Source organism: Ptychodera flava, chromosome 6, assembly GCF_041260155.1.
Source record: "Ptychodera flava strain L36383 chromosome 6, AS_Pfla_20210202, whole genome shotgun sequence".
In the NCBI taxonomy this organism is placed as follows: domain Eukaryota; kingdom Metazoa; phylum Hemichordata; class Enteropneusta; family Ptychoderidae; genus Ptychodera; species Ptychodera flava.
Window position 1 is genome coordinate 18,868,820 of NC_091933.1, and position 18,836 is coordinate 18,887,655.

Below are 18,836 nucleotides of genomic sequence, written 5' to 3' on the forward strand. Positions count from 1 at the left end.
GCGGCAAAATCCAGGGGGGGTCATCATAATTTTGGAATCCACAAAGGGGGGTCATCACTTTTTCACTGGTAGGAAAGGGGGGGGTCACCACATTTTCAAAAACAAAATACCTACAGTAAAGTTCACTTTTATGCCATGGCCATGATCGACCCTCTTTACCGGCGGGCCGCCTTCGGCGGCCCACTACAATAAATATACTTTATGTATTACCCATGACCCTCTTAACGGGCAGACACCTTTTGCGGCCCACTCCAATTAGGGTTACTTCATGCAATGGCCATGATCGACCCTCTTTACCGGCGGGCCGCCTGCGGCGGCCCACTACAATAAATTGACTTTATTGTAATACCCCATGACCATCTTAACGGCCGGACGCCTTCAGCGGCCCTGTTCAGTAAAGTTTACTTCGTGCAATGGTCATGATCGACCCTCTTTTTACCAGCGGGCCACCTTTGGTTGCCCACTAGAATAAAGTTGACTTTACGTAATGGCCCATGACCCTCTTAACCGGAGGGCTGCCTTTGGCGAACACTCCAATAAAGTTTACTTTATACAATGTCCATGGACATAAGTTGTCTATGGAAATGAAGTTCAAAATTGCCTTACAGTCGTCCTAATTAACAGACGTTTGCATGGATGTGGCTGAGAAGTTTGTGCACTGGCATCTCTGCTACACGAATAAAGTGCGCCGCGTACCGGAGTTCAAATCCAAACCGTGAGGGTAAATTTGACATATGGGTTTTGGTTATTTTTCAGCGGGGGGGGGGGGTCATCAAAATTTTTCGTCTGACAAAGGGGGGGTCATCATTTTTTCGCGAAAAATGCAGGGGGGTCTATATTTTTTCAACACCGGCGACAAGATTTTGCCCCCCTCAGGCCGTAAAAACTGAACGGTCCCTAAATTGGTGCTCGTTTATTTGACGGTGGGCACTAGCACTATAGTATACGAATATCAATGAAGGCAGTCGGGAATGTCGAGCATCAAACTACAAGACAGTCTAATCAGTTGGGCTTCTTGGTGCTACCATGACAACGCGTTCACCAGATTCCATATAACGGCGCTGTACTGGTTAACTCAGCTTCTGTGTAGCCATCTGCCTCGCGTGTTGAGAAATTTCAAGATCAGAAATCATGCATTTCACTCTAAAAGGGAGAGAAATACTGGAGATATTTTCATTAAGCACCCTTAATGCCGTAAAGACCTTTTGAGCTAATGCTGTGGTTGAATTCTTTATTTCATTATTTTTTACACTGTTACGTTTTCTATCTGTTGATTTACATAAAATGTCTTGTGGAATTTTACAATCCTAGTCAAACTGAGTCTTTTTATAGCCTTATTTCACCCACATGTCTCGTTGAAATATTTCACCGATGTACACTCCCGGAAGTTCGTCGTCGTTCGTTGATTTTAACAAGCGCATTCTACGAGAACAAGTGAGCACCTCTCTCACCGCAAACTTCATTGCTAGCATCGCTATGATGATACCTTCACCTACCACGGCTACCATATTTAACCGTGAAACTTTCTCGGTATTAAAAAGAGTGGTCACAAATCGCATCTCACGCCACCATACCATACTTCATACAAGGAACGTAAATGAGCGTATATGAGGGGAACCAAAGGTTTAGTGCTCTTTATTAAAAGTGCCATGCCCTGACCATTGACATATAAAAGTGCACATGCCCTGACCATCGGCATATAAATGAATTCGAAATTTTGCGAAAGGTTATGGGACGTTTAACGTCATCGTTCGCATAGTGTGACGTATTTTACGAATGTAGTGGACCTGACCTTAGACCAAGTGACGGTTAGAGAAAGATTCCATCGACATGATTCAAAGTTCACACACATTTCTTCCTTTATTAGCTCTGTTGCCTGCACAAGGGAGGTGATGTCGTACTGCAGACAAAACTTTTGTATGTGTGTCTGCCTGTCTGCCTGTCAGTCCGACCGTCTGTGTACACGTTCAAAAACCACCGACAAGATGCAGCTATACCCAGTATGATGTTCTTAAAAGATTTTGGTTGAAGAGGCTTGCATGATTAACGTTAATTTCCGTATTTACTGATTTTATACATTTGTGAATATCTTGATAATGGATCTCCTGCAGTTGATTAAATTTGGTAACTCACACTGATGATAATCATACTAAGCAGTTTTAAAGTGATCGTGAATTTTGCATATTTTTCATTTTCTGATTTCTTTCCTCACTTTTGGTCAAAATTTTCTCTTAAATTCTCTCGCCACTTGTCCGATAACTTCAACTTTTCTTGAAACGTACTCAAGGATGTATTAGGTTTAGTCAAATTTCATTAACTTTTCGTATGCAAATTTTAGGAGACAGTTTTCTTATTTGGGCCAAACTTCAATTGTCTGGAACAGTCCAACTATAAATCTTTGGTTAGTAGCTTTATAGGAATTATCTCATTCGGAGATTTAAAATGTTCAAAAACATTGCCTGTGTAAGTTTCTAGGCAAATTTTCTCACATGCAGCTCATATCAGATATTTTGTCTTTGTCATGCTGCGCACGAGAAACATGTAGGCCTAGCGTGTAACACATTATGACAGACTTTAAAAAACGAGGATGACTAGTCAACGCGACGAGAAACATGTAGGCCTAGCGTGTAACACATTATGACAGACTTTAAAAAACGAGGATGACTAGTCAACTCAACTTTTAATCGTTCACTATGGCACAGTGCCGTGCACATTAGATCTGACGGAACAGTATATAAGGATGATATTTTCACGGACAGTAAAACCTGGCAGTCATATATTACAAGTCAACATTGAATATGGATCAAATAACTGCACGCAGACATGTAACATCAGTAAGTCGACATTTTAGGCAATCGTTTGGTACAGATCAATACCGTGTAACGCTTCTGGCATCGTCAGTCACGCGGTGGTCAGTTTTTCCCAGGCTTATTATATTACAGCAAAAAAAAAACACTGAACGATGGAATAATAAGCTGCAAAACTCGACAAGGAAATGTGAGTAAAGTAGGTTCGATGTAGCAAGATTCTGGTCACGTCGCCATACTGTCGTGATACCGTAACGTTATTACTATGTTTTATATGAAGTTATAAGGCGAGTTTTTTCCCAAAAAGATATTTAATTTGATAACGATAAAACATAAAAACACGTTCGCAAGAATTTTGCTGTAATACCTGCAGTGCCGGGGAATATCATCGCTCGCTGAAGACAGTGACATAACGAAATATGGCCATCAATCAAAGCATTTTTTATTACATTCAAGGCCCTGAATACTAATGAGTCAGCGATATCAGACCTTATGGAATGAAAATGAAGAAAAATAGAATGAACAATGGTAAAATTTTGAAAGAAGATATAAAAATATTCAAGATGGCGGTGAAGAGCGTCTGTTAACTCCCGTCATCGGGACAACGTAAAGATTGTCGGCATGGCGATAGGTCGCGCTACGTAATTCTCGATAGAAAATAGATTGGCCATACATAAGTTTACCCCCTGACAATTCGAAAGTCGGACAAGATCCATGTCGAAAATATCAGTGTATGTGTTCCAAGGTAGGGGAAAACCTGTCAGTAATCCGCAGATACTCATAACGTTCGCGCAAATCCTGATGAGGGGAGATTCAGCAAGTTATCACATTCAAATCTTTATTTGGGTAGTTTGGCCGTTTTCCATGCCAAATAAACTTTATCGCTCTGTGCAACTTGATGGATATTGCCAATTCTGGCCATACTCTTGATGGATATTGCCAATTCTGGCCATTCTGGGCATACTCTCCGTGTAGTGTTGTGTGCTGGCGTTTTTACACTGTTGTACATTGGTCTACTAGATCACTGGTTATGAGTGTTAAGATTTGAATCAATGAGTCTCAGCTCTTGGCCCGTAATATGTTTTTCTTCTTAAGTTCGAAAGTAAACCAGACATAGGTCCCTTTCCTTACACTGGCATGACGTCACACACGTCCCTGAAGAATGCGATTTGCGGCCACAGGTGTCTCGAGTCATCAATCTTCAAGTTTATTTTAGGAAGAAGGTGAGGACAGCTTCATATATTGTCAGACCGAGTTGGGAATTGGAGACTGCCACGAGCGATCCTAAGAAGTCATGTCCTGTTTGTCAGCTGCACTAGACAGTACTGTCACAACCGAGATTTGGTATGACAAGAATACTGAAATAGCATTTGTTTCCTTCAAAACTCAACGACGAGGACAGTAGTACATCAACTTGAAGTTAAATACTCAAGCCAGCACAGGCATTTGCCGAAATCTATTCCTTATGTAATGAATGGACAACGACCCCTAATACACTGTCTGTAGGTGGCTTACACAGCTTGACAAATGAGCTTTAGCTAGGATTAGTAATCGGGACGTGTGCATTAGACGTTTTTGTAACTTTGGTTTACTAAATAATCATTGAAGAATAACAATAGATGTAATTTCTTATTTATGTATTTAATTATTTATTATATTATTGTCCGTCTATCTGTCTCTTCGTTTGTAGTTTGTTCGTTTGTTTGTTGTTTATTTCCTTTCAACGTCAAACGACTTGCTGTTGTTATTATGTCCCGAAATAAGGTAATCGTGTCCGCAGTGGAACCTCGACCTACTTTACTAAGAAAATTCGTTGGATTGATCGGAATGTAGGGCGCAACCACCAAACTTGCCCGTCGATCTTCCCTATATGTAACACTGTGTCAGCTGAGGTTTGTTTCATAAAGTTACCCTTTATGAGACTCAGAGGGCGCTATAAAAAGATGGCGCCCGTTGCTCTGAATTGCCCCACCGGGAACTTCATGAATGGAGAAAGAAAATAAATCTTCGTTGACAGTGTGAACTCTACATAGGTGACTATAAAGAGTACATTTTAAACCCGAGAAACTGTCAGACAACTGCGGAAATTACGAAAAATTCCGAAAATTTCCGGCAAGTTCACGTTGATTTGATGGTATCATTGATAAAAATTGTCAAATATGAACTTTAATCAGCAGTTCAAGTGGAGTGTTGTGCAAGAAGCATTCCAATATATTTGTTACTTTGGTTGTGTTTTTTTTGTTGTTCAGACATGTTAACAAGAAAGCGACAAACGATGAATGTGCTTCCATATGTGTGCATCTTTCGAAATGCAACAATCTAACATACTGAAGCATTTCTGGGTTATGTGATGGAAACTAAGGAACCAATTCTATTCGAAATGGTCAAGTAAATGAGGTCAAAGTCAAAATTAAAATCAGGGCTCACCTGGCAAAATTTGGTACCAGAGCAACAAATTACCTAATATTATCGACACCTGAAATTCAAAATGGCCGCCTTTCCTGTGTTAACTCTATTAAGGAAAATAAAATTTTCGATTTTCACAAAAAATAAGCCGGTGAAAAACTGTTTTTACTCCATGAGCTTCAAAATGAGCTCCCACAGGTGCTAGCCTAAAAGTGTATTGTAAAAGACTGAGAGTCCGAATATCTGTCCCCAAGGCGCATTCTACCTTAGTTTTTATGAAAGTCGCATACCATGCCCGTCACTTCTCTCGACTGTACGAGATGTTAAAGCCCCAATAGCTGCCAATTACATGAATTTTTTTTCATGATTTTATTTTCAAACCAACGTTGGTTCCTATAAATATGCTGACTGAAGAACATATATAGAAGTATCACTGCTGACTGGTTTGGACCACGAGTTTAAAAAGTTAAACAATAAACGGGTGCCGCACCAAGAAAAAGACACCCCAAAGAATAGTACAAACAATGCAGTATTTCGTGCACATACACATTGTAATCATCCAAGAAACAAGCATGATGCCATTACGAAGGCCAACAGTATAATGGCGTAATCTTTATTTTCTCTGTCACATGATTGGTTTTTGAAAATGGCGGGAAATCTAAAATGATGGTAAAACGTTTGAGTTTACATACCACTCTCGACACTTATGACAGTGTTATACACCATTTCAGTCTTTAATGGGTCTCATTCACAGAACACTCTTGGAAAACTCAGGATATTTTGAGATCGATTTATTACACATTCGTTTTAAAGCTGTAACTATTTATGTGTTTTCTATTATTTTTATCACTTTTTGTCAATTCAATGCATTACTTCTTTACTAATAAATTCATGTCGAAATGCCTGATGTCAAGTTCAACTTGTAAACATCGTTGTACTGTGTGCGCATGCCTACTGTTATAGTTGAAAGCTGAATTTTGGTTTAGGCTAGAGTCCATTTTCAACGATAACATTGTATATTGCTAAAATGCATAATGTGTGCAGCAAAGGTAACAGTTTGAGTTTCCATACGCTGAAGGGAGGACAAAAAGAAGAAGAAGAGGAAGAAAAATGTGCTCGCCTTTTGGAATAATACCAAAAGTTATCGCTTTATTTGTCCCCTTAATAGTCTTAAAGCTGTCAGTGAGATATAGAGTTTTCATTAAAGAGCAAACAAACCAATGTTTAAGTCAATTTGATACTGTTTCTGTTCACAACAACTAACTTTAAAAGTAATATACCCGATATCATATGTATGAACTGTTTGAATCAGAAATAACTGATCTTGAACATTGGAATTACGGATACGTAAACTCTGTTGAGAAACCCGCGAGATTACATCTAGGTAAATAGATTACATTCCGAAGGATGAAATATATATGTGACTGTTTTTTACTGAAAACATATGTAACAAAACAATTATAAGTGTCTATTTGGGATTTCGCAACAAAAACAATTACAGCAATCGGCACCTGGTCTAAGAGAGTATGCGGAGGGTAACTTGAAAAATAATGGTGACGTCACTCAATGAATTAATATGTTAATTTCGGAAAATTTCAAAAGAGGAAATATCGCTACTCATTGGGTTAAAACGACAATACGTGTACGATGCAGCCTGATTGTCAATGTATATATATATATATATATATATATATATATATATATATATATATATATATATATATATATATATATATATATATATACACACACACACACACACATACACACACACCCATACCTTCCTCCTGGACAGTGCTATTGAGTCGGTTCATTACAGGTCAAAATCAAGACATGACAGCACCCTCAAAGGACAGCTGCTTCAATTTTTAAGTCAGCAAATGGAAAACGTTATTTCCGTGCGCTTTTCATTTTTCATCTTATATTCATACCATTTACAACAATTCCGGTTGGTGACATACAGACACAAAATACACGGACGCGGACACATAAAAGTTAAGTATACAGATGTCTTCTTGGGAAATACATTACTCGATGCTTAAAGCAGAGCGCTATAAGAGGAATTACTTCAAGTAGAAAGTAATAATATCTGTTACCTAAGCTCCGGGCTGGTTTCAAAATTTCGCCACCAAAATAAATAGCATTTTTCGACACGACCTAAATCCACGGTAGAATGGTTCGTCCCAACTATATAAATGAGAGTGAAGATCTAAGGAAAATCTACTTCCGTCTGAGGATTGCAGGATGCATGAAACCTAAGTAACGGATATTATTACTTTGTACTGTACAGAATGGAGAGATTAAATTGTTCTTATCAAAACGGATTTAAGGTATTTAAAGACTTGTTTAGGTTTTTCGGTTGAATTTTTAAATGAAGGGAAGTCAATTATATATGTCTTCCTATATAAATCTGCGAACAATTGCTCATTTTGATTACATACATAACTGTATCAATTTTGAAAGGTTTTCATCTGTGTATCCTAATTATCTTATTGTAAAGTAGTTTACTACTCACTAACTATTATTCCAAGTTTATCATCGAAAACGGACACTTCTTGTATTCTTCGCCATCTCTTAGGAGGTCGCTGTATGTATGAGTATCTGACTGAGAACGAAGTTTATTAGCTTTCTACCAGACTAGGTGTTCGTAATATGGAAAGCTACACAGTGTTTTCTCAGAAACAGATTTCAAAGAAAGCAAATTCGTCCGGCTGGTAACTCGACGAACACGAAGAGTGTGCCTTTTTAAGTATACAGCAGGTCATTCATCCGCTCGCCGGCTACAGCAAGTGTCGTTACCTATTGACTGACGTCAAACCCTGCCACTGAGATGTTCGACATTCTTCTACTTTTACGAAACACGACCGCGAAATCCTTCTCAGTGTTCTTTGAGTCTCGATGTCAGAGCAGAAATGACGGCTGTCGTGGCGGATGAAATTGATAACGTCACGAAAAGTCCATGGCCAATGGAGGTTAGTAGGTGGCATTGAACACCGCAGTTCCCGCTTCTTCAGGTGGCGCTATCGTTACGGCTTTGCTGTTGTTACAAATTGCCGTCAATTCAGACATCATAATTTGACGAACTCGGTAGTCGTTCAGGCTACTAAATGCTGCCCATAGAAGTGCCGCAAAACAACCCTGTAAGAAGAGAAGTGCCTGGGACCGACTCACGACCATATCCAGCCAGTTAAGATGGAAACCTGTGTACGGACCACCGGTCAGGTAATCGGTAACAATGCCCCATCTAGCTTGGTGGCGCTCTTCCTCCTTCTCATCTTGTGACTCAAAGGTGACTTGAATGCGGCGAGCCTCTTCAGCTATTGCCTTGTAAGTGTCGGATATGTGGAGACAGGCGCTGAGGATAAAAATCCATGGCGACAAAAATCCCACTGTAACCTTTACAATCATAGCAACCGTGATCATCCATTCTCTGGACGAGCTTGTCTTTAAAGCGAAATGATAGTGTGCATAAACAGCTGGGAGCGCTACACCGGTGCTCAGACTTAAGAAAAGGAATTGCGATACAGATTTGAAAAGCACGATCCGGTTTTTATCTCGCGTGATCATATGAAATTCTCGCGTGACTTGTTCAGGTCTCAGGCCCTTCATCCTTTTCGGAAATTTGCTGAGTCTAAACTCGTATGAATGAAGAAACGCGTAGAAGAGGAGCGAAACGATTGTCATCAGAAGGAATGGATAACAATCCATAATGATATAAAGGATTCGTGCTATTGCGTTGCCATCATGTATGCGTTTGCGACCACCGATGCCGTACAGGAATGAAAGAGGGTTTTCTGGACCCGATGTCGGCTCTGTCATTGTGTCCAATACCACCAGTGCGACATATATTAAGAAGTACAAAGTTGCCCATGGAAAGACACGCTTCAACAAGTTGTTGGTGTATTTACCACACTCACTTCTAATTGTCTGTTCGTCGTTCAAATCATCGTCTGCTCTTACACTGTCTTTAACTATGGCGCAAACAACCTTCAGAAGTTGCTTGCGGTCAATCATGTACAGGGCGAGACAATAAGAGACGAGTGGTGCTGCGTGGATGAGTGACACAAGTACCAATGCGATCAGCGTGCCGTCGTTTTCGTACGTCTTTCTTGTTGTCTGTTGTGCGAGGAGATTGTTGGTGACGTGGGAGTATAGGTAAGAAGCGATTGCGGGTAAACACAATATCACGTTGATCAAAATGTGACAGGTGGACGTGTAGACACATCGAAGTCCAGGGTGATAGCCAAGGAACTTCAGCATTCTCCTAAGCCAATGGTGATAGTTCATTTCGTCATTTATGTCAAATTCTGGACCAACAGGATCCGGAGGTGGTTCCCCCACAATCAAAGGTGTCTGCTCACTTTCATTTTTGCCTGGATCTTCTACTGTAACAATTCCATCCGGTGGCGGGAAACCACTGTCCGCGCTTCCATGAAACTTTTCTGAGAGTCCCGCATCCGTAGATACATCCATATTTCCACGGCAATGAAGCTTATGAATGGTTAAAGTTTTCCATATGTCTTCTCAAAATACTCTGGGGGAAAAAGATAAACCCACAATGAACATGATGACTTTCATACAAGAAGTCTCAAAATAATATCATATCTTTACAGTTGCCTCAGGGCAGTGAGCTGCAGAGCCAATTAAAGATTACAGGACGAGCGATAACGCGGCATTTTTACCTTCATAGAACCGCAAGATGGTCGCCTATGTGGCGTGAGGGACAAATTCAAATATTGAGGTGAATTGGGCGCACTTAGTGAAAAAAAAAGATCTTAAAAGTATGCTTATCAAAAAGGTGGATCTTATGTTCAATAAATCTTAAATTCTGGACGAAAACAGGAAGCGCTAGAGATTTAGTCCATCGAAAATGTTCACAAAGATTGAAAATTCTTCCACCATCTAAAAGATTTTCACGCCGGAATAAAGAGAAAGATTGCCGAAATCCCAAGTTTGTAACTTTTGGGTGTTTCGATGGCATTTCTCTTAGTGAAGAGTAAATCAAAGACACTAACTAACCTACAGTATAAAAGAATAACTGTTTGGAATATGTTCGTTTGACCACGCGATAGGTTTGAGTTCGGAGTGTGGCAGTTTGTCCTGTAAAGATAATTTCACAGTATCTCTAATCTATGAGCACACAGAACTACAGTGCATTTTTTTTGAATGCTGGAAGGTTTGACCACTATAAAAGACCCAGGCAACGAGTCTGGTGCTGTACACAGCATATATCCCAACATCGCTGGTGCATATCCAAATTTTTAAAATGAACACGATTGGAACTAATTTGGGATAATTGGATCTTCATATTTTTCAAATTTCTCAAAAGTGTTAGGTGACCTATAGCTGAATGTTGCGTATTACAAATTACTCGTAAAAACAAGTGTGTAACTTAAAAAGAAAAGCAGATGAGCTTACTTTTGTAGATTAAACAGACATTACTTCACCATCCAATTATCCAAAATTAGTTCCAATTGTGTTAATGGCGACTATACCGAAACTCGGCACCAAATCAGCTTCATGTAAACGAAGGGACACAACCAAAGTTTATTTAGAAAACTCTTGCAGTGATTGGAAGCTACAAAACTGGTGAACTATGAACATGCATCAAATGCTGATTTTGCTTCACATTCGCGCGACATTCACCGCCAATATCTGAAAAGAGGCAATGTTTATCAACAAGAAAGTCGCGCAGCCTCAGAAGGGACGACCCCTCCCTTTAAAATAGCATGCAGAAAATGTGTACTTGACTCCGAAAGGCAGATTTTTATCAACTCTGCTTATGCAGCATCCGTCGCTAACAGTTGTCTTGAACCAGATATCCCTGCTTATTCACACAGGCACCATTTTAAACTTTACAACAGTTCAGCAGAGACTTTTTGCATGTATGGCGTGTAGGTCTCTATCAGTAATGTAAGGAGTTCGATCCATCATTCTTTACAAATTATTTACGGAGAAAATGAAATAAATGACAGGAACATGAATTGCGTACATTCAATTTGCATGTTGTTCACAGAGGTACGTGTAGTCTTTCGAATGTCGCTACATTTACATGGATACGATACGGCGTTATGTGAATGATGCCGAATGTACTATGAATATGAGTACTCACTTTTGAACACTATGACAAGATTTTTTTACGACAGTCGTTTTCAACGTTTGCGTGTTCATAACATCATATTAATTATTATTAAATGTTTATATATGCATCTGGTGGTAAAAATAATATTTTCATTGCCACTCTTCTTATATGAGTAAGGGAGCGTTCAGTTATTATGGCCGGGGGTGGGCCGGAAAAATCCAGGGGGGTCACCTCAAATTTGAAAAGTGCAAAGGGGGGTCATGTATTTTTCAAACAGCTTAGAGGGGAGGGTCACTTAATTTTCATAAGTATCCGTTCCGTCAAAAAGCAGTTTCAGTGTTCAGAAATATTCTGGGAGATAAATTTTGATTCGTTGCATGATTTCATTCTCTGAAGTTATTCACCTGTAAATCTGAACAAAAGTATAATTATCTGTCACATGAACATCTTGACTTCACAACTCTGAGGCTTGTCTTATTGTAAATCAAGCTCACTGCACTGAGGGCGATGAACAATTCCTATTACTTACATATTAGAGATATAGCAAGTTTTGTCAGGGAAATTATTTAACAGTTACCTGTACTGAGACTACTAGTACCATGAAAAGTTAAATAATACTTTTAGGTAAAATTCCAATATCATAATTGTTGTCCACATCTGAACTTTTAAATACCCTATTTGAATCAAGTACATTTGTATCAATTATCAAACACCTATAAAAGCACAAATTAATTTAGTTAAGCATTTAAAAAAAATTATTCTTAGTTTTCTCATAGACTCCAATGTATAGTGAATCAACATTTCGGTGAAATTCCAAAATCCAATTTCTTGCACACATATCAACCTTTAACCATCCTAGGCTAACTAAGTACTTTAAAATGAATTATCAAATGTCTATAAATACACAGATTTTGATAGTTTTGTATTGGAAAAAATTATTCATATTTTCCTCATAGACTCCCGTGTACAGTGAATCTACATTTTGGTATAATTCCAAAATCCAATTTCTGGCGAACACATCCATTTGTTACCACCCTAATCTAATCAAGTACATTGATATCAATAATCGAGAGTACATAAATACATGGGTTTACCTATTTTTGTATTGGAAAAAATTATTCATACTTTCCTCATAGACTCCCATATATAGTAGATTAACATTTTCAGTGAAGTTCCATAATCAGATTTCCTGTACACATAATATGCACCTTTAACCATCATATTGTAATCAAGTAAAATAATGTTAATTATTGAACATCTGTATATGCACAAGTATACCAACTTTTTCATTGGAAAAAACATCATTCACAATTTTATCATTGACTCCCATGTAAAGTGGATGAACATTTTTGGTGAAATTCTGAGGTCAAACTTTTTGTCCGCATACCAGTTGTAACAGCCCTATTTCATTTAAGTACATTTATGTAAATTATCAAATATCTATAAATGCACAGATATAGTTTTGCATTGAAAAAGTATTACATAGATTTCTTATACATGTATGAGAAAATGTATGTGTACCATGTATGGTGAATCAACATTTTCAACAGCTGATTTTTAATTAAATCCAAATATCAAAATTTTGTACACACACGCTTGCGCAAAAATATTGCGATCCACCAGTAATTTCTGTCCAACCCCTTTGAGGGGTAATTTCAAAATTATAGCAAGTCAGAAGGGGAAATCTGATCATTAACACCTTTTGAGTTTTGTAAGGAAGGTCATTTGAAAAAATCTTGAAGTTTTGAAGTTTTTAGTAACGGTGTATTTTTAAAAAGATCTGCATTGTTTTAGGAAGCACTTGGCCAATGTTTTCTACAAAACAAGTCACCGTTGATGATACAGTCCCCACTTGTTAATTGGTAATTTAAATTACAGGTCCTCGGAGAGCGAAGATAGAGTCCTGTTCATTAACTGGCTCTGTGATTAAAATTACTGCAATACAGATGAGGCTTAATGCCCGAGAATGAGCCCCATGGTCGTGAAAACGTCAAACCAGTCTGGGCTGCCACCCTAATTACAAAAATGACTCAAGTAGTAAATTATCAACAGGATGTTGCAAATCATTTTTCATTCAATTATAACAATGAACACGATTGGAACTAATTTGGAATAATTTGATAGTGAATTAATGTCGATTTAATCCGCAAAATTAAGCTCATCTCCTTTTTTTAAAGTGCACACTTGTTTTTATGAGTAATTTGTAATATTGCAACATTCAGCTATAGAGCTCCTAACACTTTTGAGAAATTTGAAAAATATGAAGATCCAATTATCCCAAATTAGTTTCAATCGTGTTACTGACAGATTATCACCTGTATCACATGTATCACAGTTCATCACCTAGACATCACCCTAATTATAAAAATTCATCAAATATGCAAATCACCGATTAATTTGTGCAATGCTGACATATGTCAATACGGCTAAATAAGTACACAAACAACAAATGGAAAAGAAAAAAGAAATAAATTACGTAAAAAAATAAAATGAGTACATTAAAGAAACAGATAAATAAAAATTGCAAATAAACTAACACGATAGAACTGTTTTATATTCTATCCTCCTATTAAAGAAAGAGTTTTTTTCATCTCAACACTAAAACGATAACGAGAATCAGAAAAGAGTTTTTGAACAGTGAAGCTTACTGAATTTAACACATGTTAAGGTACTACGGAATATTATAGTGACACTTTCATTTCAAAAAAAATAAACATAATTATGTTTTATAGACGAAACCTGGTCACTTTCTGTCGGTGACTCAAAAACGAAAACGAATAAAAAGAGTCAGCATCGTGTCTGAACTATAGCAAGTAGGTCACCAGAAATATGAATACCCCTCAACTAAGTTAAAACTTTTCACCTTTTAAGTAGTGGTTCACATTCATCCACCTAACTGTGCGTGCCTTGCTCTGTATGTAGCTTGTCTCACAATAGAAATATTTTCACCTATAGTGTTTGCTCAAACAACATCGCCCTTTATATCCATTGTACCATGCACTGGCATTTGCTAATCGTTCTTCCAGCGGTTGCGGCTATGCTGCTCAGAGTGACGGAATAAAGTTTATCAGGCAAGAGTATTATGCGTTCCTTTTTCAACCGATCATGTTTTCTCTGAGTCATATATCCGTGGTCGTTTCAGATCTGGCATTATAGTCGCGCCAGCGGCTTACTGACTACGCATGCGCTTATTCATAATATACTATGCGAGTAACCGGAAGTGTACCCTTCTTTCTCATGATGGGCGCCGCCATGTTTTTTTTTACTCGTAAATAAACAAATACGAAACAAATTACTATGAAATAACATGCCTTTTATAAAATATACCTCTTTTATAGCCAGTAAATGTTATTATACACCTTGTCGCTGATACAAAGTATCGTTGATATAGATAACGGAGAAAACTGTCGTGCATATGAACGGGGGCATACGCAAAGAATGCTGGGATTGAATTATAGAAGAGCGCCCCCTGTGTCAATAATTAGATTCAAAAATTGCAAGGTTTTAGACGGAACACTATAGTTTTCAGCTTGCAAGTGGAAGGTGGGCAGTGCGGTTACCATTGCAATGATAATTATTGCATAATACGTCCCTTGTTTAACGCCATAGGCTGTTATCATTGTAAAAATTGCCAATTTTTGTCCAAAATTTTACACGCTACAGAAAATCTATACAAATAACATTGCCAATCTTAACCCCTGGCGCGACACCAAGGGCTGAGCCCTATATAATATTAATAGCTATTCATATGTTGTTACCATGAGGCTTTAAAATGAATGGTCTCCTGAGGCTGCATTCACAAACACCTCTGGAAGGGGGCTGGACTTGAAAAAAATTACAACACGCCGGGGGATCTGAAAAAACTGACGTTGCAAACGGGGGACTTGAAAATTTATTGAATATCAAATTCCTTTTCAAATACCTTCTGGCACTTTCATTTCCTGCCATTTCCATTTTCGGCGCGCCATTCGGCCGCAAGTTTTAGGGTATATTAAACAATTCGATAATCCAAGCAGCCACATTGAGGCAAAAGGTTTAGGCTGTCATGATTTCTACTTACCAAACCCCTCTGTTTTGCAAAACTGGCCTGTTTAATGACTAAAACTTTCAACTTAACCTTTCAATAACAGTTTGGGAGATGACTTATTTGATATCATTCTCCCATTGACAATACATTGGGTACAGGTCAGTGTAAAACGTTCATGTCACTGTATGTACATTTTATTTTTTGAGGACTTTGACAGAATACAAACTATTTAGAATAGTGCATAGTGTCATCAATAACAACTGAAAGCTTCTAGTCAAACAACCTTTGAATAACAATTTGGGAGCTGATAACATGCGTTAGTTGTAGTTTCCTTATAGCCTACAATGCATAGTGAATCAACATTTTAAGTGAAATTCAAAAATCAAATTTCTTGCACACACATGGACTTGTAACCACCCTGGTCTAATCAAGTACATTAATATCAATAATCGAAAGTACATAAATACACAGATTTAAATAGTTTTGTATTTTAAAAGAATTATTCATAGTTTCCTCATCGTCCACAATGGATCAACATTTCGGTGAAATTCAAAAATCAAATTTCTTGCACACACATGGACTTGTAACTACCCTGGTCTAATCAAGTACAGTGATATCAATAATCAAGCCTACATAATTACACAGATTTACCAAGTTTTGTACTTTAAAAAATTATCCATAGTTTCATCATAGACTACAATGTAGAGTGGATCAACATTTTTGGCGAAATTCCAAAATCAAACTTCTTGTACACATATGTACATGTAACCACCCTCTTCTAAGCAAGTACAATTATGTCAATTGTTCAGGATCCATATGCCCAAATATTGCAGGTTTTTAATTAGGAAAAGATTATTAACAGTTTTTTCATATACTCAAATGTATAGTAGATCAACATTTTCGGCGAAATTCCAAAATCAAATTTCTTGTACACATGTGCACTTGCTAATTAAGTACATTTCTATCAGTTATCAAATGTCTATAGATGAACAGATATTGCTAGTTTTATATTGGAAAATACGCGTTCATAGTTTTCTCATAGACTATCATGTACAATGAATATTATCGATGAAATCTAAAAATCAAATTATTTGTACACACATGCACTTTTTACCTGCCACTTCAAGCAATGTACATTTACATGAATTATCACACACATATAAATGTAGAAATATAGCTTGTTTTTATGTGAAAAATGTTAATAGTTTGCCCAATAGACTCCCGTGTATTATGATTTGATATTTTTGGACGAAGCACTATATCGGCCACTTTTTGCCTTCCCTTGAGGGGGACTTCAAAATCACAGCTAGTCAAAAGGGGACTTGAACACATCGCGGGTTTGTTGGGGGGGGGGGGGTATTTGAAAAAAATCTGGGAACTTTTTTGGAATCCCCCCACAGAGGTGTTTGTGAACGCAGCCTTATGCCAGAGACATCTGAGCTGAGTCGACTGCCTTGCAGCGTCACGCGTTCATCGTGAATTGTACATGGTTATTAAAAATGCGATTCTATGAAGTTCAAGATTCTATGAAAAGAAATTCGAGTCTTTGATTCTTCTCGCCTTAGGTAGGTCACGTGAACGTACCAAATGAAAAGTTGACCTGCACGAAAAGGAACATCGGCTATAAGTTTTGAAAAATAACTATGCTCAACCATTTTCGCAATTCCCGGTACCGAATAAATATTCGTTTTCAAGCACATGCACGAGAAGTTCGTGTAATTGCTTTTCTCAAGAACAACAGAGTCTATCGGCACGTCAAGCGATATATGAACCCGGATAACGAAACCGGTTGCATTTTCTTCCGCGCCATAAATTTTAGACTCATTTTTCAATGTCCACACGTCAAAATGATCGTCCACGGAACGTATTGGCTGCCAACACTTACCTTGATAAGACAGTCCAGACACAAATGTCAAGTATGAAATATTTTACGGAGACTTAAAACACTTGTGATAACGTCAATACCTGACTTGCTATGATACACTGCGCAAGCTGAATGTAAATAAATACATTCTGTCGGGAAAGTCCCGTCCCCATTTTAGAGATTTTTTCTGATGCAATACGTGAGTCAACATCGCACGATTCAACTGTAATGGAACTCCCCGGATAAAAATAGATTCACCCGGAGGCTTTTGTAGCAACGAGGTCAAGATGACAACGAATTTGAAAAGATATTCAGCGATGAACATTCCAGGTATTGCAAGCACAGAATTTAGGCAGCCGTTTTAATTATGGTAGGACGAATTCGTCCAATCACTCGGAAATTTTTAGTACGCCGCCCCCGACCAACGCAATAAATCTGAATAACCTTCTTTCTCTATACAAAATGAGTGTATGCGTGCGATTTTACCCATGGTATGTGAAAAATTAGGAGTAGTAGCTCAACATTGTCAAGCAGATGGTAATTTTTGTCCGAACATGCCTGATAAAGTGTCCAAATATTAATGAAGGAGAGTCGATGATAGTATATTTCATAAGATACATAGATTATGTAAATGATCTTGCAACACTTCAGCAACCCACTCTGCAAAATTAAACACTTCACTTCACTTCGCCGAACGATTTTAGATTCTGTTGAAACATAGTTTTTTTGCTGTTGCAGTCGTAATTTTCAAGTTTCAGAAGTTTTTAAAGTTTCAGAAGTATTTCACCGTGGGCAGGAGGGGCCCACCATGCACCTCCAATAAACCTACTACATTGGTGTTTTTTTGTTCTTTAGTATCAGCTGAACTAGAAAAAATATGTTAACATTGGATATTTTTGGATGCACTACTTCTCTGGGCTGGTTTTTGATTTGCATGTACCGCGAAAAATGGCGAAAAACGGGTAGGGGTAGGGGGTACTATATCCTCCCCTATACATTAAGTAAACTAGCATGAAATAGCAAACACCTTACATTTTTGGAAAGCTCAGATATTGTTCTTTCTGAGAAACACCAACTTTAGCAAAATAAATTTGTGTACATGGAATAGGGCGACTTTAAAATGAATTGTTTTGACAATTTTGAATATTTTTACCCAAAATACCATGTAACAATTGTGATTTACTTTTATTAAAGCAAAATTTTGACAGCTTTTGTGTTTAAATTATTTATTCCGACATATTAAACAAGTTATTTATTTATTTAAATTATAAAATTAGATATTTAACAATGCACTACTTCTCTGGAGTCAATTTTGAATTGCCTGTATATGTATGGGTTGTGCAAAAGCTAGGGGTAGGATTTTGTAAGTAAGGGTTTTTGGTGGTATTTTCTCCCATATTTCTCAAAATGAGGGGGTCTTTTTTGTTGAAAAATCCCAGATTAGGGGTATCTTCCGAAATTTTGTGGAACCAACATGGATGCCCGTGCTCTCTGAGAGTGTCACCACCCGGGATTAGAATTTAACCTTGCCAAAAGAAGCATGCATGTGGCTGACGCATGGTGCATCCATTGCATTTTGAAATGGGATATAAATCTGAACTGTTTGTTCCGAGTTCAACATGAAACAAACGTGTCGGTATTTGCGACGTA

General features: G+C 37.9%; 1 protein-coding gene across 1 annotated transcript; it reads right to left on the minus strand.

Moving 5' to 3' along the window:
• Positions 1–7,132: 7,132 nt before the first annotated feature.
• On the minus strand, positions 7,133–17,304 carry LOC139135051 (uncharacterized). Its single transcript, XM_070702240.1, has 2 exons — positions 17,208–17,304; positions 7,133–9,747 (listed from the first exon to the last, which is right to left on the minus strand). Exon 2 carries the CDS (start codon positions 9,684–9,686, stop codon positions 8,187–8,189), a length of 1,500 nt encoding a protein of 499 aa, XP_070558341.1. The 5' UTR covers positions 9,687–9,747; positions 17,208–17,304; the 3' UTR covers positions 7,133–8,186.
• Positions 17,305–18,836: the final 1,532 nt, after the last annotated feature.